The sequence below is a fragment of the Puma concolor genome, chromosome F2 (assembly GCF_028749965.1).
Source record: "Puma concolor isolate L17-30 chromosome F2, mPumCon1.1.hap2, whole genome shotgun sequence".
NCBI classification, from domain to species: domain Eukaryota; kingdom Metazoa; phylum Chordata; class Mammalia; order Carnivora; family Felidae; genus Puma; species Puma concolor.
The window spans coordinates 32,916,339-32,934,690 of record NC_141684.1 but is presented as its reverse complement, the minus strand read 5'-3'; the positions used below and the strand labels follow the sequence as shown (position 1 = coordinate 32,934,690).

Genomic DNA, 18,352 nt, shown 5'->3' with positions numbered 1-18,352 from the left:
TTTTTTAAAAAAGAAAGCATTTTTATTAGTATTGATTTCATTCTTAAAATATGTATGAATTGTCTTTATGATGCATAGCAGAGATGAAAAAAAGAAATTCACTAAAATGTATATGAATTATTTAAAATAGTTATTTAACAATTAGAGATTTATTTTTTGTTAGCAAAACTCAGAGTTACATATTCTAGAAATTGTCATTTTTGTTAAAACTGATGTTAAAGCAGTTTCTTTGCAGATTGCTTTAGTATGGATATAAATTATGAAAATCATTAAATATTAGGAACCAACTATTTTAGTTTTGGTAAATAAAATCTATAAGAAGATCTTCCTGATTTTTTCTGGAGGGGCAATCTAATATTTTATAAGATATATTCTCAGTAATCTGAGAAAAGCAACATGAGGTTTTTCAATTTGTAGAGACAGACCTTTAAGCATCTATGAGTATTTACATTAATATGAATTAAGCATTTCAGAAGACTTCTGTGTTTTATAAGTTTATTTATGAAGGAATCAGTCTGTAACTACTGAAGAATACTTTGTGTAGTAGTATGGTGTATTAATAAAAGGTATTTAAAAATCTTGGATTTTCACATCAATTTTTTCACTTATTAGCTTATAACCTTATTCTGATTAACTAACTTCCTGAGCTTTCCAGATCCACAAAGTAAAAATAGTATTAATTCTCATACTTACCTCATTGGGTTATTTTAAAGATAGCATAAGAAAGTGCTTTGAAATCACACATGAAACAAAAATGAGACAGCTTCACATGTCTTATTTTGACCGGAATTGTTATTACAATTAAGATGTTTTTTTTTTTTCAACGTTTATTTTTTTTTTTGGGACAGAGAGAGACAGAGCATGAACGGGGGAGGGGCAGAGAGAGAGGGAGTCACAGAATCGGAAACAGGCTCCAGGCTCTGAGCCATCAGCCCAGAGCCTGACGCGGGGCTCGAACTCACGGACCGCGAGATCGTGACCTGGCTGAAGTCGGACGCTTAACCGACTGCGCCACCCAGGCGCCCCACAATTAAGATGTTTTAAAAAATACGGAGGATATTCTATTAAATTTTTCATTAGACTCAGCATTAAAAATTAGAATTATCAGATAAGTGTTTTAATGATTATATTTTACAGTATTACTGTTTTATATATTCCTTGCATACTTGCTACTTGATGTAATTGTTTTAAGAGTTAAAACATTATACTTTTAAAAGTGAAATAATAAAAAAGAGGTAAAAACTAATATGAGATCCGTAACTTTTGAAGGCAGTATGTGCAAAAATCCATGGGTTTTTTTTCCCCCTCTACCTTGAGAATAAGAAAACACATTACCAGAGTGTTTGAAATTAACGTATTCTTTTTTCCTTAACATTTCTTATTTTGAAGAAAAAGAGAAAAAATAAATTGTAAAAAGGACAAAGAACTCCATAAGAAGTTTTTTGCTTGGATGTCCCTTAATTTAAATCCATGCAACGAACTAATTTTGTTCATGGAAGTGTGTCTTATGAATGCTGCCCTTTAGAAATTTGCTTTTGGGGAAATACCAGATATTGTGCTGTATGTACCTATTCTTGTTTGCCTACACATACAGAAAAATTGCATTTTGTGCACAATTTTAAATTATCTATGAGATTTCTTCTTTGGCCCTGAGAATTTTCCAGCACATTTCTAAGAAGTAAGAGAGAGACTACCTAAACCCGTTAAGTATTTAGCCTGTCTGATGAGACTGTGGATGTGAGTGACAATTAGTACAAATTACCATAATTGTGTTCTTTGGATAAAATGCCACATCGCTTCTTTAAGGAGCAAATGCAGGCCTCTGCTTAGTAAAATGAGTCAGACACTTTTCTTCTCTAGGGCGGTCAGGAATTCATAACCAGCCATGTGGTATCCCCATGTAGTCCACTTCTGACCCATCTGAACAACGCTAGCCCTCCCTTTCCTTTCAATAAAATAGGTCCATTAATGTAGGGCACCTCACTCTCATTCACTCTAAGGGAGTTGTATTTTTATTACTGAAAAAGTATCACATAAATACAAATTACATTTTTTCATTAGAAAACTACTTTTCATTTCAGAAAAAATTCAATTAATTATGAATAGGGTTATGCTTTCATCAGGGAGAGAAATATGTAATTTTTCTTCAAGCCTCAAACACATATAATGAAATCTTTTCTTGGAATCCACTCTTAAGATGGGTTTTTAAAAGTATAGACTTTATTAAAATCTCAGTTCAATTAAAATGCATTCAATTACTTTAAATCTTTATTAAAATCTCAGGTAAAATTGTACAACGATGTAAAAGAGACTTGTACTCTTTACCAGGCAGTTAATTCTAACACATGAACATAAAGTGCACAGTTTTGCTCTTCAGGAGAGAATTAAAGAGAGAGAGACAGAGACAGAGAGAGAGAGAGAGAAGAAGATTTGGTCTTGGAGTTGGGGGTGGGGAAGGGTTGAAGATGGAGGTTGTTTTCTATGTAGTAACTTCAGGCACTGGTTTCCTTCCATTTCTCATTATAGATAATTGTTTCTTGTGAATACGAGGGTGGCATTATCTTGTGTAAGTCCCCTTGATGATATTGCTTGGCCCACTCATAGAATACATTTTTTTTCTCACCAATTTAACCAAAATACCCTATTAAAGGATTTTATTTCACTAGCTTCTTTGGATGTTTTTGGTACAGTGTCCCTGATTCTTTTTCAAGGGCCGCTAGAAGATGCCATTGAAGAGGAAGAAGAAGAGTGTCCATCAGAGGAGACAGACATCATCTCAAAAGGGGACTTTCCATTGGAGGAAAGCTTTTCTACAGAATTTGGGCCTGAAAATCTGAGCTGTGAAGAAGTGGAATACTTTTGTAACAAAGGTAATCATTAATGGTTGGATGCAATATGGGAGTCCATTTACTCAGGTGATTTTGCAAACTTTAAAAAATGCACTGATAGAGTGCACGAAAAGTGCTCAAAGTGCTGATACAAAATTCAAGAGTCTGAAAATACAATGTAGAATGTTTTAAACACAAAATGATATTTTGAGGGCTAAAAGAAGTAATTCCACTTTAATAAGTCATTTTGTATATTTAAAAAATACTTTCATGTTGATTGGCCAATTCTAATAGATTTCATTTTTATCATGTATTCATTTAATCTTTCACAAGTGTTTATTTAATGTCAGTTGTTTGCAAGGCACTGAATTAGGCCCTGAGTATAAGCGTTGAATGGGCAGATAGTTCCAGCCCCAAGGTTCTGGCTCACTTCTTTTAAAAACTCGATGCTTTAGGGGCACCTGCCTGGCTCATTCAGGAGAACATGTGATTCTTGATCTCAGGTTGTAAGTGTGAGCCCCACAGTGGGATGAGAGTTTACTTTAAAAATAAAAATAAAACTTGAGTGCTTTAGGTGTTTGACATTCTATAACTGAGGATGGTACTCTTTTAGGTAGTGTCAAAAGGAAAAATATTTTCCCAGTTTAGATATTCTATTTTCCCAGTCTATTCTATATTTTATAATATAAGAATTATCTTATATCTATATATCTTATATATATATAAGATATATAGAATAAGTCTATTCTATATTCTATAAGAATTATATCTATATATCTTATATATATAAGATATATAGATATATCTATATATAAGATATATAGATATAATATATTAGATATATATTATATCTATATATCTTATATCTATAAGTCCCAGATATTCTATATTTTCCCAGTCTAGATATTCTTTTAATACATTAACATTATGCTGGAAGAAATACCTAAGACAATATGTGTCAGTTTATTTCCAAACTTGACTTGGAGTCAGGTGGCCTCACCAGTAACTGTGTCTTCATTGGGCATATGTATTCATTTGTCTGTGTTTTTCAAAAGTGCATTTAAGGTTTCTCATGATTCTTTTTTTATTTTTTTCTAATTTAATTGTTTTGTCTTTGCAAGTGAGGTGGATCTTCTATCATCTCCTGCATCAGCACACAGTTTCACAAATGGTTAGGTTGCTTCCTTGGTTTGGAACAGCTGATTTTGCCAGTTTTACTATGACAGTTTCTTAGAGGGCATGGATGAGTGTGTGTCTGTCTCTATTTGTCTGTGTTTGTGCACGAACCATTTTTATTTGGACGTGTGTATTTTTCAGGCAGAGAAATTGTGAGAAAAAATTTTGTGTGTGTGTAAATCTGTTGATTAGATTTGATGGCCTAAAATTAACAATGATGATACAGCTTCCAGAAAAACAAAACAAAAAACAAAAACATAACCTGCCAACACAGGTATCCTAGTGGCCACAGATATATTCGATACATATTGTTAAAGTCCCAGTATGACTTTCTCCTGTGGCTAGTGTGTTAGAAACAAAAGAAGTCAGCCAGTGCTTATCCCTGTGGTCAGTAGAACTTTGAAAACCATGGAAATGGAATGGCGGCATTAGCACCTGGCCACCCTGAAGTTTAGAAAATCTCCTCAACCTTTAACTCCCATAGGCCTCAAGGTGACTTTGAACCTGGTCCTTGTCTCCTACATTGGAGACTTTTGGTTGAAAATGAGAGTGATATGGACAGAGTAGTCCTTCTTCGGCAGTGTTGACTTAGTTCGGACCAAGTTAATATTTTGCTTAGCTCTTCTGGATGCTGGAACCATTTCTTGATTATAGTAGCCACGGCAATACATGTAAAAGCTGGCTGGAAATGAAGGTTTTAGATCTGTATTTGCAGACCTCTCATTTTCCCTCTTTGTCAGGTAATATGAATATATTTTTTTTAATTTTTTTTAAATTTTTTTTAATGTTTTTTATTTGTTTTTGAGACAGAGGGAGACAGAGCATGAGCAGGGGAGGGGCAGAGACAGAGGGAGACACAGAATGCAAAGCAGACTCCAGCCTCTGAGTGGTCAGCACAGAGCCCGACGCGGGTCTCGAACTCACCAACGGTGAGATCATGACCTGAGCTGAAGTCAAAAGCTTAACCAACTGAGCCACCCAGGCGCCCCTGTCAGGGAATATATTCTTAAGTGCATTGTAGAGCACATGCCTTATGTTACAGTAAATAGAAGGAATCAATAGTTAGCATGTACCATTTACTGTTCTTGTTCTTGTAAAAAACAATGTGTGGATTCAGACCATTTTTGCCAACATAATTAATCCAGAGAAGCAGTAGTGATAGTTATTACTAGACTACATTTTGGGATGATGATTGATTAAGGGCTATGCTTGACAAAGGAATATAAAACTCCAAAATTTAAGTTGGTAGTATCTGGGGAGGAAAAAAAAAAAAAAAAAAAAAAAAAAAATATATATATATATATATATATATATATATATATATATACATACACACACACACACACATATATATATGTGTATATATATATACATATATATATATACACACACACACATATATATGTATATATATAGCTAAATATATAATTAAAATGAATTAATATAAAATTATACCTATAATTAATGTATTACATAGTATAAATATAACTTTCTAATGTTTAGTTTGAAACTAGCAAGTAATGATGGGTGGAAAAAAGAATTGTCATTTTCACATAATATTTTTCAGGATAAATGCTACTGTTACTATTGCAGATTGCTGTCATCTTATTTAATAGGGAAAAAATTTCATTATTTTACTCTCATAAAATGTGAGACCAGGAGATTTTCACTGAAGTCAGTAGGAACTGGCGGAAAAGAGAGACAGCTCTTTGACAGATATTGTATCCCCTTGAGGTCATGGTAGGGATTCCATCTGTTTTTCACTTAAGTTGATTAGCTACAATAGGAAGAGAAAAGTTTCTCTCTGGAAAATTAGAAACTAATCTTTCTGTAGAAATTCACATATTAGTCTCAATGACACACAATTACGTTTTGTTTTTTTTTCCAATTGTAGGGAAGAAGATAGGTTTGGCATTAAAAGAGTATAAGTATTTCAATGGTTAATGATGCCACTGTCAGGATGAAGGAGCGTATAAGAACTGTTCACCTGAAGAAAAATGTTTCAGTGATGAAACATATTTTTGCATATATTTTAAGTCATTTATAACAACTCAAAAATTGTGTATATCTATCTATCTATCTATCTGTCTATCTATCTATCTATCTATCTATCTATCTATCTATCTGAATATAAATTGGATTATTTGGATTATGTTATATTGGGTTATTATTTCATTTAAAGATCTAGTAGCCATGATTAAAATCTAGCAATGACATGGTTCCTTTACTGAGTTCCAGGGGTAACACTTTTGAACATCAGATGTTTTCTTTGCACTTAACAAAGGATAACAGTTTAAAAACTCTGATCACAAAAACATAGTTAGAATTTCTGAAGTGTTTGGGGCACTTGGGTGGCTCAGCCAGTTAAGTGTCCAGCTCTTGGTTTGGGCTCAGATCATAAACTCAAAATTTGTGAGCCCAGGCCCGCTTGGAATTCTCTCTCTCTCCTTCTCTTTCTGTTCCTCTGCTGCTCTCTCTCTCTTAAAATAAATAAATAAACTTAAAAAGAAAAAAAGAATATCTTAAGTGTTTCAAACAAGGTATTTGGGTAGTGAGTGGAGAGTACTGAGGACACACGTATAATTTCAGTATATCTTCATTCATATTTTAGCGACTGCGTTGTGTATAAAAGGAACCATATGCCATTGTAGTTTTCCTTTTTATTAAAAAATGGTAAAGAAAGCCCTCTTGGTACATCTATGAAGACATAGCTTTTCATAAATAAAAGTTCCTACCTCCTTTTGAAATTAAGCTTCTACATTACACAGGATATTTTCAGCGTTTAAAATGATTCTCTACTTATTGTTGTGGTATTTGCCTCAGTTCCATATGGATATTATCTATTTCCTTGCTGTCAAAGGGCAGGCCTTTTTACAAGTCTCAAAGCATTTATTAATATTATTGCTGGTCATTATAAAACATGTGATTAAATACGACCCAAATCACTCCCATAATGTGATATTCCACAGAAATGTCAAAATGTGGGTGAGAATTTTATGTCAATGTTTAGATGTGCAAAATTCTAAATCATGTGAATCTAAGCCTTAAATATTCACAATTAGAAGCGGGAAAGATCACCTTTAATAAACCCTTGTTAGAGTTGCAGGCCTAAAATTGGAACGTGACAATTCTGTTGAAGTTTCTTTGGTCACTTTTTACTTTGTATTAATTAATTGCATGTTTCACATCTCTATTCTTCATCTTTTGAATGAGTGAAATGAACTGTTTATTGAAAGATGCTCTTCTTAAAGTTGCTTGCTCTCCTTAGATTTTAAAAATTTCAGCAAACTATAAAGCGATACTTAAAATTTGCATCCTCTTTTGTGCACTGAGTTGAGATCATTTGGCATCTTGCCTTACAGTATCTCCAAGAGGAAGGAAACAAGCAAGAATTATTTCCTTGAATTTACAGATGACGAAGACATCAAGGCTGGGTCCATAAGTGCTACACGTTTCCTGTGGTACTGGATTATATGCTTCAGTGATTTGTTTTCTGCCTTTCTTCTGGTTTATATAGTAAACATGGAAGTGCATCGATGCATGTTTAGAACTAAGCAAACTAATACAAATTGAAACATAGGTGGTCTGCAGAGCAACTGGGGGAGCTTCTAGTATGTTACTGCTGGCAGGTGGGAACTCATATATTAGCAATTCTTGGATAAACTCAGAGACAGTAAGTTTCCTGGTGGGGTTGATAGGGAGCCATTGTAAAACTGGGCTACTATTACTGATTATTTGCAGGAGGAGTTACTCACTGAAATACCCAAGTTTGTTAATGACTGAAATTAAACAAACATGTCTTGGGATATATTCCAAGAGAATGTCACAGGATATGTGAACAGGAAGAGAAGTGTCAGGTCAACATCACTGTAGGCTAGGAGAATCGACTATTATTCAAAAAGGAAAGCTCCAAAGAAACTATATGTAGGTGAACTTTGAATTATTGATTATCTAGAAAAGGTAGTGAGGGTCCTTACCAAGTGTTTCCTGCTGATATCATCTCTAAACAAAGGCTGAAAAGGAAAATGATGCCATCAGACTTGATTTTGGAAGAGAGACAAATCTTTCTTTAAATAATAGGATCTGTGTTTGGAGAATAGTCAGAGAAATCACTAGGGGAAGTTCTTAACCTAGACAGACGAACTAATATTAGAGGTCTTCAAGTTTAAAGAAATTTGAAAATAGAAAAATGCAAAGCATATTAAAGAAAACAGAATAAAACCTGAGTTACTGAGACTTGGATTTAACTCTAGCCCCAGAAGTAATTAATACCAAACCAAAAGCAAACATAAACAGATATTTAATCAGGTTGGCAGAAGCAGTTCAATAGATAAATTCAATACAACTCAACCCATTTTTAAGCATCTGTGTGTACCAGACCCACTTCTCGGGTGCTGTGGATACAGCCGTAGACAAAAGTCAGTCTTATTTTCAGGAAGAGACAGACAATAAATAAGCAGACTCACATTGTAAAATATGATGTGTGATGTTGAGCACTAGAAAGCAAAATAGGTAAGGGTAATAGAATGGTGTGTGTGTGTGTGTGTGTGTGTGTGTGTGTGTGTGTGTGTGTGCGTGCGCGCGCGCGCGTTCACGTGCACATACGCACGCACGCAAGACAGAGATTTTGTAAGAATGATGGGAGAGCGAACTTTGAGCAGCGACCTAAGGAAAGGGAATGAGTACTCCGTCCGGGTCGAATCTGCTGTACCTATGAGGTTAGTGTTGCAGGAAAACCAGAAGAGGACAGCAGAGAGCTGGGGAGTAGAAGTGTAGTCCTACCTGTGGGACTTGCTCTAGGAATCTGTTGGATTCACAACCACTATGGAAAGCTTGAGAGAGCCACAGAGGAGAGCTGAGGTGTAACTGGGAGAAGAGGCATGGTCATGACAGGTTGGTACATACCTAGAAAAGAAAGGCCTACAAAAAGTAGAGGTTAAAGTAGGAAATGGAAACAAGCAATTTGGGGAAGCTGTCAGGGGATACAGATAACCCCAATCACAATCATCCCTTTAGCCAAGGGCTTGATGAGACTCCATCTGTAGCTCATTAATGTCGGTTCCGGAAGAGCAGTTTGGGGTGTTTGAGAATTATATGAGTCACTTTGCTCCCTTCCACAATGCGACATCCTTGTACCAGAAAGATAACGAGTAGAAGACGTGAGTATCTGAGTCGGTTTTATCATTGTGCTTAACTGTTTCTGCCGGTAGGTTGCCAGACTCATTGAAATGTCCTCCCACATTCCCTTTAATTCTATCAGTTTATGTAGTTTGGTAGTTTAGTTTAAAAATTAAGAAATAACTGAGGAAAAGTACGATTTCTCTTTGGTAACAAATCCAAGCTTAGATGATTTGCATTAATCCCCCTTTCCCATGTTAAAGTAAAGCAACAAAAATGTTATCTAGATTCCTAATACCGAAAAGAAGAAAAAAACCCGCACCTTCATGCAGATTTGGTTGTGGGAGTAGTAACTACTTGTTTTTCATCTAATCCAGTGTCCAACATATACACTGTGTCGTTTCCTATTTTCTTTTTATTTTATTATTATTTTTTTTCAATTCGGAAAGTCTGTTTACTTGTATTTCATAAACCCTTCTCAATTGGGTTGCTTTCTTTCCTACTCACTTTTGCCTTTAATGACATGTTTTTGCCTCCTCTGATGCTTGGGCAACTGGAATCAGAATTTGCAAAAGGCGGCTCTTCCATAATCACTTTGAGTTCAATAAAGAAGGAGATCTTACAGGCAACTTTGTTCCTTTTTTCTTAACGGGATTAAGAAGCTGAGCTTTTAAAATTCTTGCATATAACATTGACATTTCCAGGGTGTGTTTGGACCAGGGAGTTCAAAGAGAAGGAATAAAAAAGAAAAGCCAATATGACTTTGTTTTTTACCTTGCTGGAGGAACTGTTTGTGCAAATCGCCTATAAGCTTATTGACCTGAATCTTTGACTCCTTGTTTTCTCTGGATTTGGCTGGAGTGGAGACACTGATGGAGCCCTGATAGAGCTGATTGAACAGCCCCCAGCTTTGCTTGGCACGGACCTCCCTTTTTCCTTCTGCACCACCTCCCCCTCCCTCCACATGACATTATTGTTCCTTGGCAAACCTGGATCTGTTTTCCTGGATCCAGTACTTCTTTTTTGTAACATTTATTTTAAAATCCTTACCATTTTCTTATGTAAGTCATGTAACAATGCAAAACGTAGAGCTTTTTTTTTTAGAATAGAGACATAGAGGCTGTATTTATGTCCTTGCTTGTATTTTTATCTCATGAGACTGGAAGAAAAAAATAATACCTATCACTCTTTTGTGGCCATGTTAAAATCTCCAAAACATAGTTTTTGTTTGCAATCTGAAAGATATTTTCTAAAACTACAGTTATTGGAAAAAATGAGAGAGCATTAGAAGGCAGTTTGTTCTTACAGGGAGTCAGCATTTTCTTGGTTTTGATGGACCAGAGGGCGTACAGATTTTGCCAACGACTTAGTGTTTTATATGTAAGAGTCAGATCAAGCTTTGTCTGTCTACGTCATCTCTGATCCCAAATATATCATCATAATAATTTCAACAAAATCAAAATGATTGATTTTATGTGGTGTTGGAATGACTCATGATGATATCATTTATATGAATCATATATGATTATGTAGACCACTTTTTTGCATATGATCAACTCAATTTATTGTTTTGTCTGTAAGCTGACCACCAACAGACCTTCATTGTGCAATCTACAAAAGATATTTGTTAAATATTTAAGACTTGATAAGATATATAATCACCAAATTCTCTTATAATTTATTAAATAATTTCATGTTGTAACAAAGTTTATTTCATTCTGCTTGTACCTGGCTACTTATGATGCCAAGAGATATTTGGCCAAATTTTAGTTATATTCTTATTTCACATCAGCATTGTTGTTGATAATAAAAATGGAAAATTACTTACAAAATCATATTTTGCCATTTAGAGGAATCGCCTTTTTGGTTTTATGTGTAAGGTTTTTGTAAGTGAAAGAACATTTTTTGACCTGCAAAATTTACTATAGTTGGTTGTTTTCCCTAAAATGTTGCAAGTCACAGGAAGAATAAGAATTTATTTAACCTCCTGGTACTATATATGTTATATATGTGTAGTATTTCCAGATGTGTGTGTGTGTGTGTGTGTGTGTGTATATATATATATATATATATATATACACTATATATATATATATATGGTACTATATATGTTATATATATGTAGTATTTCCAGATGTGTGTGTATATATATATATACATACACACATATGTATATACATATATATACACATATGTATACACACACATATATGTATATATACGTGTATATATATACAGACATCTGGTATTAATAAACATCTATGTTGTTTGGTTTCTTTCAGTTTTAATCTGGATACTGAATTAATCATTAATTTTAGCTGAGTACTGTAAAGGAGAACTACCTATTTATAAGCCCTTTTATTGTTACATTTTCTCAGTGATATTTGGATGAATAAAGAGCCCATGTTCCTTGAAGGAAGTAGTTTTGATCTAGTTGTAATTGTATAAATAGCCATTTTTAATTAAAATATATATATATATATATACATAACAATTCATACAGGTGTACATTAATATTTGCCAGTCATTTACATGTACTAACTCTTAATTTATTTTTCTGTTTATGGAAAATTTACGTTACGAACATAGCATTAGCATTAGAGAACCCTGGGAAGCTAATTTATTTTAATCATATGGAGTTAACGTCTTCTACAACCTTGAATCTGACAGTTGGTCACATGATCTTAGATAAAATGTTATCATTTTAGAGAAACTGATCTGTTAGAAGGAGTTGCATCTCTTCTACTTTTTATCCTTAAACAGCATAAATGATTTGAGAAAATGTCCTTTGTTCTGCACTAACGTATTTCAGGTTTATACCAAATAAGACTTCCAAAGCTCTGTGTCTTTTAATACAAAATTTGTATTTCCTTGTGAGTACATAACATTTCTCACAATGTTTTGATTATTACTTAAGAAGCAACAGGAAGTATTAAATAGCTTGCCCCTCTACTACCTGGTGGGATAATCTTTATCTCTGGTAGGCCTAAATGTAGAAGGTGTAAAAGGAAATGAAAGCTGTGGTAGGATGAATTTAATTACAGTAATAAAGTCAGTCATTTTTTTGTTGTTCTTAAAAGGTCAAGTAAAAATAACTGAATGTGTTACACCAATGGAGTAAATACTGATAACGAATGCAGATTGCTGTTTCAGCTTCTTTTTTGTAGTTCAATGAGATTCCAGAGATTGGCATTGAGACTACGTACCAATTATAATAATTATAATAATGGTAATAACAACTTTCATTTGCTGACTGCTCCTGAAAGTCAGACATCTTGCTGTACGTGAATCATCTCTAATCAACTTACTGTCCTGCAGGGTAGATGCTATTTTCCCCTGTGACTTTCAGAGGGTCAGTAACTTGGTCAAAGTCACAAAACTACTAAAGGTTAATACTAAATGAAAACTAAGGTGATTATACTTATGAAAATAGAGAACTGCTTTTGTTTTCTGGTGCCCATCAGTATAATTCTTGTAGAAGAACAGGAACCCGTCTGACGAAGCCTGGACATATGAAGTATAAAGCTAACTTTTCCAAGGTATTTTTAATCTGGCATTCTCTAATTAAACACGTATCAAGCCTGATGTGTCCGTCAGGAATAAGGGGATATATTAAGAAAAAGAAATAAAAAAGAAAGGTTCAAGGAATGAGAGGTGTGCTTAAAATATTTAGAGCCTCCTCTGTTACATCTTTCAAGACTCCGTATCAACATAAACTAGCTTAGCAGTGAGTGGAGTTGGCATTTTGACATAATGAGAGGGCTATGTTGAATGCTCTTTAGACTCATTATACTAACTGGATGGTTATGTTACCCGCATTGGGTGGCATGAAATAAGCCACAGTTTCTCACTGCCCGTTTCTTGCGAAGTTGTTTTCAGGTAATCGAAATGAGTGGGGACAACCCAAAATGTGTGTACTTGGGCAGAAGCCAGTAACAAATGGCAAGAATGTTTACAAATCCATCAAAACTATTTGGATCGGAATTTCAGCCCTGTAGAAATGTTTGCAAAGTGAACTCTTTAAAACAGCTTGACCTTAACACAAAATGAGACCAAATAAAAAGCGGAGAAAGGAAGGAAGAGGGGAAGAGGGCATTGTTTGCAGGGAAAGCTCTGGGCACCGTGGAAACTTTTCACTTTTCTGAAGGAAATGCAGTGCAGCAGATGGTACAAGTGGAAGTGAGATAAACATAGGAACTGGAAAAGTAAGCAATACATTCTAACAGGTTCTGTATCAGAGATCTGGAGAGGCGGAAAGATTAGACAAGGAACTGTTCTGAAACTTGACAGTGGCTGTATCTTACCATGTCTTACGTATGTAGGAGATGGAGAGTGGAATTGCACAGACAGTAGGCTGTGATTATATTTTTCTGACAGTGAGAAAGGAAGGTCTCTTTAAGGATTATTTTTAAAGATAGTGATTTATCAAGGTAGAAATCTACAGATACATAAAACACTTGCCCCCCTACCTACTTAACAATAGGATTTGATATAATTTCTCTTGTTGCACAGCATTAGCACAAGACAGTATATTTTTGATTCAGATAAGCTTTTTTTCAATGCGAATTGTGGTCCAGTCTAGTTAAACAACACTGAGAACCTATATTACTTGTTTCTGGTTGTAGAAGCATTGATATGTGTGAGTGTTTGCACAGACCACACATGTACAGAGGCAAAAAGGGGAATATATAAAGAATGTTCTCGTTTCTTAAAGATACAGCCCTCTAGTAAGGAAAAGAAAACATGAACTAAGTGAGACCAGGAATATCTAAAAGGAGTGGAAAAAATGTTAAGTTTGAGCTGATAAAGGAAGGAGTGTGTTCTTTCTCAAGCTTCCTTGTATTGTGCTATTTACCAGCACATACCTGCCTCATTTAATCCTTGGGTCTTGGGCGCCTCTATCCTGTCCTGGTGGCCGAATACCAAAGGGAATGCTGAAATACAGGAACTCATAACAAGAAACATTTCTTCAAAAATACAGAGTGATACTGAAGGAAATGGACAAGGAAAATAGCCTGTATCCTAAGGAAAATCCAACTTAGAGAAGAATGATGTTTTCTCTTTAATATTGGCAGTTGCGCAGAAGAACCTCTGAAGCAGCCATAAAAACTCTGATCACTAATAAAAGGAAGGAGTTTTGAAAATTTACATAAAATGTGAACCTTGTCTTTACACTTAACATTGCCAGAGCAATATTAGATATATTAATTTACCATTTTCGTGTATTTGGCAATTGTTTAGCTACTTTTATATCAAATGATACGTCCAGGATAGTTCAATGCAGCGCAGTGGAGCTTTAGAACTCCTCACTTGCATAGACTCCTTCCAAGACCTTGCACCTAATTTTCTAATTATGGCTTTGTATTCCTCTTTTATGGAGGGCCTCCCAAACTGTGTAAGCTTTAGGCTCCAGAAAGCCTGAGTCAACCCCCATTAGTACCTTTGGTCAATATGAGTGAGCTCAGAGGAGATAGCAATGATCCAGCATGAAGTGTGGTTTCAAATTCATCATTTTTAGAAAACCTTGAGTAAGGTTTCCAAAATGTCTTGGTATTTAGGTATCTGAATTCCAAATCTGTTATCATTATGGGATAAGTCACCCTGTGTCTAAAGAGACCACAGACACTCATGAAAGTGCTGTGTTAAAAATTAGAGCAGAAGGGGGAAAAATTCTCCCACGCTTCTAAAAATCTGGATGATGCTGTGGATACTATCTATGTTTTTCCTGCATTATCACCAGCAGCCAAGGACCTCTTGCTGGCCCTGAGGGAGGAGGTGGTGTGGGGAGACCTTGTGGTAAAAAGAGTCTGAATGGGTATTGTGATAGCATACGTGGGACTCTCTCTCCACTGGCGGTAGAAGCTAGATTTGGATCTGAGTTGGAATGAGGCTGATGTGACCTAGAAGATTTTTTTTTCCTTTTTATTGCACAGATATGCAAACTTAATCAGGATCAGATTCAACTAGAAGGATAGGTTCCTGGAAGCTGCCACAAAACTCTCCTATTTCTATTCTCTTGTCCTGAACTTAGGTCTTATGAGTGGTCCACCTCACTAAAAGGGAGGCTGGCAAATGTGGTCTTTATGATCAGGCGGCCACATGCTCAGCTCTAAATTCTGTTACTATGAAGGGTTTTCAGCTTATGCAAAGGGCATAGATTTTATATGCCTTTACTTGATTATTGGGTTAATGACTCAAAGCATTATGCAGTCAGTTCACTCAATATGCATACTTTATCCAGTTTGATAAATATTTATTGAACATGTGCTATATCAGACATTGTGGGGCATGCTGTGGATACCATGTAAGTAAACACAGGGAAGCCTCTGGCTATTCTGGAATTTACATGATAGTGGGGAGGCAGGCATTACTAAAATAATCACACAAGTGGTACAGGGTGGTTTGACTTAGTGAGGAAGGTCAGAGAAAGTATCCTTTAAGGATACGATACTTGAGCTGGCATCTAATGCTGAATAGGCATTAATTAGATAAAAAGAAGTAATAATGTTTCAAATAGATGGAACAGCATATGGTTGGCAAGAGCCTGATGAACATGCAAAGAGGGCGATGGAGATTGTTGTGTGAGTTGACCCTGGAGAAATAGGTGTGGGCCAGAGAGATGACAGTGACCCTAAGGTGAAGGGTAGGAAATGAGGAGAAGGAGCATAAAATAGGAAGACAGATATCTTGAAAGCTGAAGCATTAAATGCAAATCCGAGCTTCCCATAAGCCATAGTAAAGACAGAAAATGGGGGTAAGGTGTAATTTCAATTGGCAAGCAGTAGAAAAGTAGGGTTTATCTGCAGAAATAACTGTTATCCCCTAGTTTTGAGCTCTGAGAGTCATTTGTCATTAGGTATCTGAACTAGTGTTGGATAAAGGGCCTTCAGATACAGACTGAAGCTGTTGGTTGCTGTCCCAGAATATTCATTCTCCGCTGGCCTTTAGCACTTTGTATGTGTGGCTTGAATAAAGTCTGTTCGTAATTAGTAAATTATATTGTAGTAATGGAACACTATGGTAATGAGTAATTGCTTATGAATCATATTCTTAAATGGATTATGAGGCCTCTTTGGAAAAATCATTTTGTTAAAGAGGAAGGAATAAACAATAAGGTTCTATGGAAAGCAGTGTTCAGACATCATCTTAAACTGGCTTGGTCTTTCTGTGTAGATCGGGCTGGCTTGTTAAAGAGACCATTTCAGAGACTGTGAGATTTGGCTTTACTTTGTGTTGTTGTTGATGGTGATGATTTCCTAAAATGAATGCTGGGTTTGAATCTTGAAGACCGAAGCCAGCAGACTGAAGGAATGACGGTTTCTTGATAATACAACAACAGATCTGTAAAAGATAAATTACAGTTGAGAGTATCCTCACTTACAGATTATCACGCATTACTTTCTTCTTTGGAGCAAGAAGTGCCTTAACTGTGTAGGATCCTCTTCTTTGTCTTTTTATTTTAAAAAAATTTTTTTAATGTTTATTTTTGAGAGACAGAGCATGAATGGGGGAGGAGCAGACAGAGAGGGAGACACAGAATCCGAAGCAGGCTCCAGGCTCTGAGCTGTCAGCACAGCCCGACATGGGGCTCGAACCCATGAACCGTGAGATCATGGCCTGAGCTGAAGTCGGATGCTTCAGCACCCACGTGCTCCTTTTCTGAATGGAATATAATAGTTCAGTGAGGGGTTTTTTTGGGGGGCAGGGGTGGGGTAGGTAGGGAGAAAGGGAAGAGACAATAAGGAAAAATAGTTAAATACAAGCTTTGAGATACACATTTTAGAAAAATCTTTTTAAAGTAGGGTTTTTTTTTATTCTCCCACACTTGGCTTACATATTGATTTTTTTCAAGTGTCCATAGAGAAAAGCAGAAATTTTTGAATGATATACTGCTGAGAATTTGCCTTATTTTATCACATGTGGATATTTCCCTTATGCACCAGATCTTTAGTGAACTTAAACTTTGTGAAAAGCTCTTTTCACATGGGAGATGATATTCAAATGTGGGGTAAGTGTTTAAGACTGTAGAAATAATTTATAAATCACTGTCCTTTATTCCTGAGTTATTAACACTGTGACTTTTATGTAATATAGCTACCATAAACATCAGTGTGTTGAATAATTTCCTCTTACTGGCTGTGATAGAATGCCACAAATTATGGTGGTCACCCGTTAACCGTAGAGAGGAGTTTCTTCTCCAGGTAGCAGACTCAGCTCTGGATGGCTGTCACCACTGTCATCCACAATTGTCTGAAATCCAGAAATCCAGTGTCTGAAAATTCATAATCAGATAAATGTGGACTCTATTCTATTGACGTGTTTAATTGCTCATGTTCTGGAATATGATAAAAGGTTATTGCCAAAACAGTGACATATTAAGGAGATCGCATGCATTTTTAAAAATAACTGTCTACTGAATATAACTATCCAGAATATGGCAAAACCCTACATTTTCTTATACACTTATAGCACATCTAAGGGAGACTTAAGTCAGACACCATTATAGAGGTCCATAGAATAATGGACCTTTTCTTATCAAATGGTTGAAATGTTTAGGTATCTTCTTAGGTATTGGCAAAAAGGGATCATAATTGTACATTTTTATTTTTGTATCTGGCGACATAACCATATCTATAATTTTGACAATGCAGTGTTAATTTAACATGATGCTTTTGTTTGATGAATCTATAACCAAACAGTTGTTTTAAGCCCAACAATATCGTGAGGCTATTAGGCAAAGCAAACCAGAACTGAATCGTAAACTTAAATGTCCTCGCCCTTCAATACAAAGCTGTAGTTTTCTGTTTTTGACTGTTACAGTCCTTTAACCAAAGCTATCTTGTCTGATGATAAAACCATAAGTGTATGAAGCTCACACATTTTTCATCTCTTTTATGACCTTATCTTTCATGAGCGGCTTCTGTGAAGGTATCCTAACTATAGGAAGCACCTGGAAAACATATGTGATATCTATTCTCTGATAAGCAGTGTGAACAAGAAAGTAGATCTGTCACTTCTGAACTGTTCATTGTTAAAAAATACTTTGATGATTTAGCTGATTGCGAAATACATTATAGGGATGACTAACAGCTACAGTAACACTCTTAGTCAAGAAAGTTCAATAGTTTTATTGTACAAGAATTTCTATAAGAGGTTAATATTGATAGGAACTACATGGATTAAAGGAGCAGGGTTGAGGAGGGCTGTTTTCTTGTATGACTGCTGGCAAA

General features: G+C 35.4%; 1 protein-coding gene across 4 annotated transcripts in view; it reads left to right on the top strand.

Annotated features, from left to right (window-relative positions):
* Nucleotides 1-18,352, top strand: part of ZFPM2 (zinc finger protein, FOG family member 2) — a 474,560-nt gene that overhangs the window by 95,322 nt on the left and 360,886 nt on the right. For 3 of the 4 annotated variants that reach the window (XM_086694918.1, XM_086694915.1, XM_086694917.1), the window contains exon 2: nucleotides 2,712-2,870. The exons of the other annotated variant lie outside the window; for it this stretch is intronic. In XM_086694918.1, the coding sequence (XP_086551044.1) occupies nucleotides 2,712-2,870 (159 nt within the window). The remainder of the gene's footprint in view (nucleotides 1-2,711; nucleotides 2,871-18,352) is intronic. 4 annotated transcript variants of the gene reach the window in all.